Source organism: Pongo pygmaeus, chromosome 2, assembly GCF_028885625.2.
Source record: "Pongo pygmaeus isolate AG05252 chromosome 2, NHGRI_mPonPyg2-v2.0_pri, whole genome shotgun sequence".
NCBI lineage: Eukaryota > Metazoa > Chordata > Mammalia > Primates > Hominidae > Pongo > Pongo pygmaeus.
The window spans coordinates 190,439,471-190,446,525 of NC_085930.1; the positions used below are offsets into that span (position 1 = coordinate 190,439,471).

Genomic DNA, 7,055 nt, shown 5'->3' on the forward strand with positions numbered 1-7,055 from the left:
CACAATATACGTAACAAATCTCTACACCCTGATTCTAAAATAAAAGTTGAAAAAAAGTAAAATTGCTATGAAAAAAGGAAGTATGTTCATATGGAAATTCCACTGTTCATTTTTGAATTCTATAAACTATTAGTACAAAGAAATTCAGCTTGAATTGACTTCAAGAAATTGAAACTTAGCCAGTTGTTTCTTGGTGGTTTTGCTTAATTACGTAAAATTTTCCTCAAGCTAGTCCCTCATGTTTCCCATGGTCTGGGCACCAGTTCTAGAAAGAATCTGAGAATGAAGATTTCAATAGGTGTGGAAATGTCTTGGTATTTTTTGTAGTTATTTTCTAGCTTGATGGCTAATTGGTAGGGATGTTGTAGACAAATCCTTGCTCTTCAAAGTCTGATGCATGGATCAGCAATATTGATATCACCTGAGACTTTTTTTAAGAAAAGTGGACTTTCAGGCTCCCGCCCTAGATAGACTCAGTCAGAATTGACATTTTAATGTAATGCAGAGGTGACTCATGTATACATTAAAGTCTGAGAAGCTTTTGTGGATATCTAATTCCCATGGAGTCAAGAAGGAGCCCTGGCAGGTCTAAATTACTTCTATTTTTTATTTTTCTTTTCTCTCTTTATCCCACCAGAAAGTATCTGTAAGTACTAAATGACTTTTAAAATCCTGTACTTTAAGTTTCTATGTTACACTATGAAGGTTCCCGCCTTCAACTGTATGTTATTTGGATCTTTCAACGTACAACTAGATGGAAGATGATAGATGGTAAATTCTTAGTGAAGGAGACTTTGAGGTGGCAATTTAATTTTCTTTCACTTTTGTGGTTCTTCATCATATATGTGGGTACTCTAATGATTCTTGACACTAGTTTTGATTATGGCCTTTAGAAAACACAAGTGTGGATTTGAAAGCCCTATGAGGAAAATTTTGAACTTGAGTTAGCATTTTTGGGACTTGAAGTCATTAGCATTCACCTGCTCCTACCAGTTTCATAATTTAATGCGGGAGATAACTTACAATGTAATTTCAAAGAAAGGAAAAATTTTTTGAATTAGACATTCTTGGCTCTGTTGACATAAAAATATACTTCTACAAAATTAGTCAACAGGTTTTTTCTACAGTGAGAGTAGTTCTTCAATGTTTATTTTATTTAGCTATAAGCAGTTCTTGTTCCATATTTTAAAAAGTCATTTACTTTTGCTTTTGGCTCTGCAAGTAGCTTCAAAATAGGGTCTCGAAATAGAATAATTTTATTTCAAATAAATTCTTTCACAATATCATTTTACCATTATTCATACAGTAAGCAATTCTGAACTATGTGCACACAAATACAGTCTTTGTAGGAATACTTTGAAAAGTCTTTAACAAATAATTTGAAAATGTTCCTCTTATAAAGATATTTGAAGCCCTTTCTCCTTAATTTCCTCAAATCTGTTAAATAGTCTCTGGTGATTTGACAATGCTTGCTCACATTTGTTGGTGGTCATAACTGGCAGTTGGAGGTGGAATGGTGCCACTGGCATCCAGTGGGTAGAGGCCGAGAATCGTGCTAAATGGCAATGCCAGGACATCCTCCACAATGAAGAGTCAGCCCAAAATGTCAATAGCACTGAAACTGAGAAGCTCTGTATTGAATGTACTGGTGAATTGGTTAATGCTCAAAGGTGCAGTTAAGTGATATTCATGGAGATATACCATTTAGAGACATAAAACAATTATTGACTCTAAACATATAGACGGCTAAATACAGTATCAATATTTTTACAAAAGCTATTAATGTCAAAATTCAGCCTATAAGGTAACGTGAGCTCAATAGAGTTTGTATGATGTTACATATATTATAAATAAGTTTGGGAGTATCTCCCCTCCCTTTTCCCCTTTACCTCAGCAGTTGAATACATACCGTCATGAAAATACTGGATATTTCAATTAATAAGTTTCAAATAAAAGTGGAATTAAGCTAAAAATTATAAAGAGTCCTTGAATGGCTTGTTGATTAGAAACTAGTGTAACTCCTTGTCTAGGATAAAATACCAAACAGGCAGCAGCTGCTGGTAATTTGGTGCAAGTAATTGTAGAGCCAATAAGTTGAAGAAGTGCTTATTAAAAGAAACTGCTTTCCTATCTGCTTGTAAGTTCAATTGAGTAATGCACTCTACATGTGGTCTGACATTGGGTAAATTATACACCTGATTTAAAAGCACTCCATCCATAAGAGCTCCTATTTTGCTCATCCATAAAATTTTTACTTTCTTCATTACTACTTGCAGCAGTGTATGGCATAATATCTATCAAATTAGGCTTTGAGGACATCTCAGGCTGGCACCCTGCTGACTTGAAACATGTGCTTAATATTACTGCAGTGCTTTTAACCCCATGAGTGCCCTGGGTTGGCCCACATAGGCATGCAGAATCTGTTCCGCTCTCTCTGTGCAGCCACGTTCTCCACCTACTGAGAATGAGAAACATCAAAGATAAAGGGGTGGGGGTTGGATTAAGGATTACTCACTGGGTAGGAGAAATAAGTAGTTAAAATTTGTAGGAAATAAGATAGACAAAATGAAAACTGTGTAGTCTACTATTGTGCAAGTTTTAAAAATATGAGCCAGATATAAACAGTTGAAAGCAAGGCATATTATTTGACCTAGTAAACTCTGAAAAGCAAGACACAAGAGGACTTTCTGGATAACTTACATGAAAGCCAACTTTGGCATGTGTCTTATTCACGTTTATAAATATGTGGATGACTTTAATTAATTTTAACAAACATTTATTGCTTTCTGTCTACTAAGTGCCAGACACTATGCTTGATGCTGGAGACACAGTGATGAACGTATATGGCCCTTGCCATCTTGCAGCTCAAATCTTATAAAGGGGTCAGGATTTCAACAATCTAATATAGTGGGTAAAGTATAAGTGATCTCAAAGTTCAACATTCATTCATTCATTCATTCATTCATTCAGGGCAGATGATATCTGATACAACTACTCTACTTGCTGGATCCCCATGGCAGATATTGCACTATTGTAGAGCTAGATACATGTGAATCTCAGCCTGCTGCCATTAAACATTTAAGTCATGTAATTATTTTCCTCTTTTCTTTTCCATACTAACCTGTCAGTCTTCTGATTATAATTTAGCTTCCCACCTAGAGTGTCTATGGAAAAAAATGCACTTAATAAAGAATTCTGTGTCTGTTATTATTTTATGTGTGTGATTAATACTACATCACACACATAAATAATACTATTATACATTTTATGTATAATAAATGTATTTATTATATTATATTATATATATATTTATTATAATATATGTGATGTATATATTATAATACATCACACACATAAATAATACTATTATTTTATGTGTGTACTTAATACACACATATTATTTTATGTGTGTGATTAATACTACTTATGTGTGTGATTAATACTGTGTCTGTTATTATTTTATGTGTGTGATTAATACTGTTTTAAATTAACAGACTGGTATATTGATCATAATTTAGCTCCGTGTGTAACGCTATGGATAGAGGTCCTTTGACATCTACTTTTTATTATAAGTGAATATTTTGTCATTCTTATATATTAGTCTTATGAGGTTGGTTAATGTGAGTTAATGTGACTTTCTTCCTGAAGAGATAGAACCACTGTGACAGTGATGACAAGTTAAGTTCTGGGGCCAGCCAGACTTCAGAAACTAGAGTAAAGAATGGAAGCTACTGAAGGATTGGAGAAGGTTTTTAAAAATGTATACCTGGAGTGAGAAAGAGAATGAGAGAGAGACCAAACCTAGATCCTGAGAAGCGTCAGGATCCACCAGTGAGAAAGAGAGTCAGGGTCAACCAGCAAGAAACAGAGGAATGCATTCAAGAAGAAGTTGGAGAAAGAAGATAGCACGAAACAAAGGAATAAAAGGATCTAGGAAGGAGCTGGTAGTCAGAGATACATGAGCCTGAGAAGCAGACCATTGGATATGGCAGTTCAGAGACCTGTCAAGACAGCAGTGTTATAGAGAAGCTGGAAGGGGTGGGGAACCCAATTACATAAAGTTTATGGAATAAATAGCTGGTACAGAAATGGGAGTGCAGAGTGTGGGTATTCTTTATAGAAATTTGACAGGAGAATTGCACCTTGAAGACTTGTCTTCTGAAAGAGAGAACCTCAATATGTACAAAAGGCAATGCACAGGTGCATAAAGAAGATAAATGATGAAGCAGACTTCTAGGTGAGACATTCATGTGTCTTCATTTTTCATTAATTCCTTTATTCAGGTAGTGAGAACATAGTTTAGTGGTCAGGCACAGGGATGCTGGAGCCAAATGGCCTGGATTTGGATCCCAGATTCACTATTACGACTTTGGGCAAATTGACCTCTGCACTTGCCTCAGAGGGTTGTTGGAAGAATTAAATAATATGCATAAAGCATCTGGAACTGTACCTGATGTAAACTTGTATACATATTTGATAAATAATAAAAGAGATAGTCTGGACAAGGGTTAAGAAACGTGATACTCTAGGAATCTACGATGAACATTTTTTTCTATGTTTTATGAACTTCTTATAAGGTGTATTTGAGATCTAAAATTACCAAGAGCCTGTAGAGAATGAAATTGCTATAGACGTCAGCACAAAATGTTCTAACAATCTTATTCCTAACTATAAGTACGTAAAATTGTAGAACTCTGTGAAAGAGTTAAAAGAGTTTCCTGATGAAATTGCAGACTAATTTCTATGATGTTTTTGTGGAATTTACCAGATATTACTCAAAGTTCCTTTCAGAATACCCATAGCAACCTTTGTCTTCCTATCTTCTTTGAATTTAACCTGCCCTTTCTACTCTCTCTCCTTTACTGTAGATATCATTTAGAGCTCAGGGAAGTAGGTCCCTAAAATCTTTCCAAGTTTTCTTCTTATTTTATTCCTTATATTTTTTCTCGGTTGATATCAGCTCAGAGAGTATTGGGTTAATTTAATAAATGCATCAGATGGCTCTTTCCTTGGGCATCTCAGCTGATGTGAATGTAATTGCTTATTAATTGGTTGAGAATATTCTGTGAATAAGAAAAGTATTGAATGATTTACTAAACTCTCTCTTTTCTTTCCTTTCCTCTTAGACATATTATTTCAATTCAGGATTATAAGCATTGTTTATGGTGACTAGTGACCCTCTATTTTTATTTTTTAATTTATTTTATTTATTTTTTTGAGCTAAGTGGTTTTTTATTAGAGAAATCCAGAATTACAAAGGACTTAAGAGTTGGATTGGGGACCTTCTTCTTGCCAAAGGTGGGCACAACATTGACAAAGCGCTGGTTGTACTGAATCCACCACTTAACCCTGCCTGTCATCTTTTTCTTCTTCTTCTTTTTCTTTTTCTCCTTCCTCCTCCTCTTCTTCTTCTTCTTCCTCTTCCTCCTCCTCTTCCTCTTCTTCCTCTTCTTCCTCTTCCTCCTCTTCCTCTTCTTCCTCCTTCTCCCCGTCCTCCTCCTCCTCCTCCTCCATTTGGCCACCTTGAGAATCTGACCTCTCACTTTCCCAGAATGGGCCAGAGAAACATGGACTTTCCCTCTAAGCATGTGGTCGGCTACTTCCAGGGTAATCAGGGCCTCCACCCTGTACTTGCCCAGGGTAGTCTCATCCTCTAGGGGTGTGCCTGCCAGGAGCACAGGTTGATCTTCCCAGGCAGTGCCCTTCAGTGAGGCTACATGTGCCTTGATTTGGGCAGCTGCCTCCTGGCCAGTCACCTCAAGGGTGTGTAGCTCCTGGGCGTGGACAAAGAGCTGCATGAACCATGCTCCCCACTGTTGCTACCACAAAGACAGGGTTGAGAAAGAGGACTCACTATTTTTGAAGCTTAATGTAAGAAAATAGATACATGGTAAATTATCAAAAGCTTTTACTTTCCACAAAAGCAAGTAATGGTTTTGCTCAGAACAGCAACACAATGACCTGTTGCTAATCTTGGCTTATTTTTCTCTCTCCTTGTGAAGGAGAGAGGAAATGCTAGTACATAGTATTTAATTTTAAAATGCATATTGAAAAAGAATTCTGATGGCTGCCTTTCAGAGCAAACTAATAGATAACTGTTCTCAACACATCTGTATTGGGATTGCCTCTAAGGCTATTGTAAAAGATGTTGAGTGGGCTCTTCCTAGGGTTCATCTCTTTATAAAAAAATTTTTTAATTTGTTTAAAAAGCTTTTTGTGGGTACATAGTATGTGTATATATTCATGGGGTACATGAGATATTTTGATACAGGCATGCAATGTGAAATAAGCATATCATGGATAATGGAGTATCCATCTCCTCAAGCATTTATCCTTTGAGTTACAAACAATCCTCGGGTTCGTCTCAATGGGTTATTTCAGAACTTGGATCTGGGAGTGTTCTGTGGTATTCTTTTGATTGGAAATGGGAGCTGAATGGGCTGTCCAGTGGGCAGAGGGCAGGAAATTGAAAATGGAAAGAGAAAGTTTCAAATGGCTGCAAACAATTCTTGAAAATTCTAGGTTTGAAGGTGCTGCCCTGGTGATCCCGAGGATGTGGTTCTCAGGCTCATTGTATCCTAGCTCTGTGATTTGGTCCAAATCACTTAACTTCCCTTCAGCAACCTCTTTAGCCTCCCTGTGCCTCAGTTTCCTCATCTGTAAACTGCAAATGTTGGTGCTTATCTTATGTCCCTACACTGGGTTATAGTGTGATTTGAATGAAAGAACTTTGTGTACCACGTAGAACAACACAGTTCTCACTATGATTAGGATTAATCTTAATATTATTATAGGTAGTTAAGTTAGAACAATAGATAAAGAAGTTAAACTTTACCTAAGAGCAGAACTGGCCTTAGTTACCTGACTGAATACATTTCAAAAGTTTTATCACCCCTTATTTTAAATAAATTGAATAGTATGGAGAGATGGACTGGGAAGAAAGCAGGACCTAGAGGTGACAGAGCCAAACCTTATTGCCTGACCCATGTACACACTTAAGACATGCAGCTTACATGAATGAGCCATAGAGATGTCTAAATTATTTGAAATTTCTC

The 7,055-nt window shown here is 36.4% G+C and overlaps 1 protein-coding gene across 1 annotated transcript in view; it reads right to left on the reverse strand.

Annotated features, from left to right (window-relative positions):
- The window catches only part of LOC129032964 (ubiquitin-like FUBI-ribosomal protein eS30 fusion protein), a 30,623-nt gene extending 24,825 nt beyond the window's left edge, over positions 1-5,798 (reverse strand). The window contains exons 1-2 of the mRNA XM_054480868.1: positions 5,523-5,798; positions 5,256-5,387 (exon numbers count right to left, since the gene is read on the reverse strand). Of these exons, the coding sequence (XP_054336843.1) occupies positions 5,256-5,387; positions 5,523-5,798 (408 nt within the window). The remainder of the gene's footprint in view (positions 1-5,255; positions 5,388-5,522) is intronic.
- Positions 5,799-7,055: the final 1,257 nt, after the last annotated feature.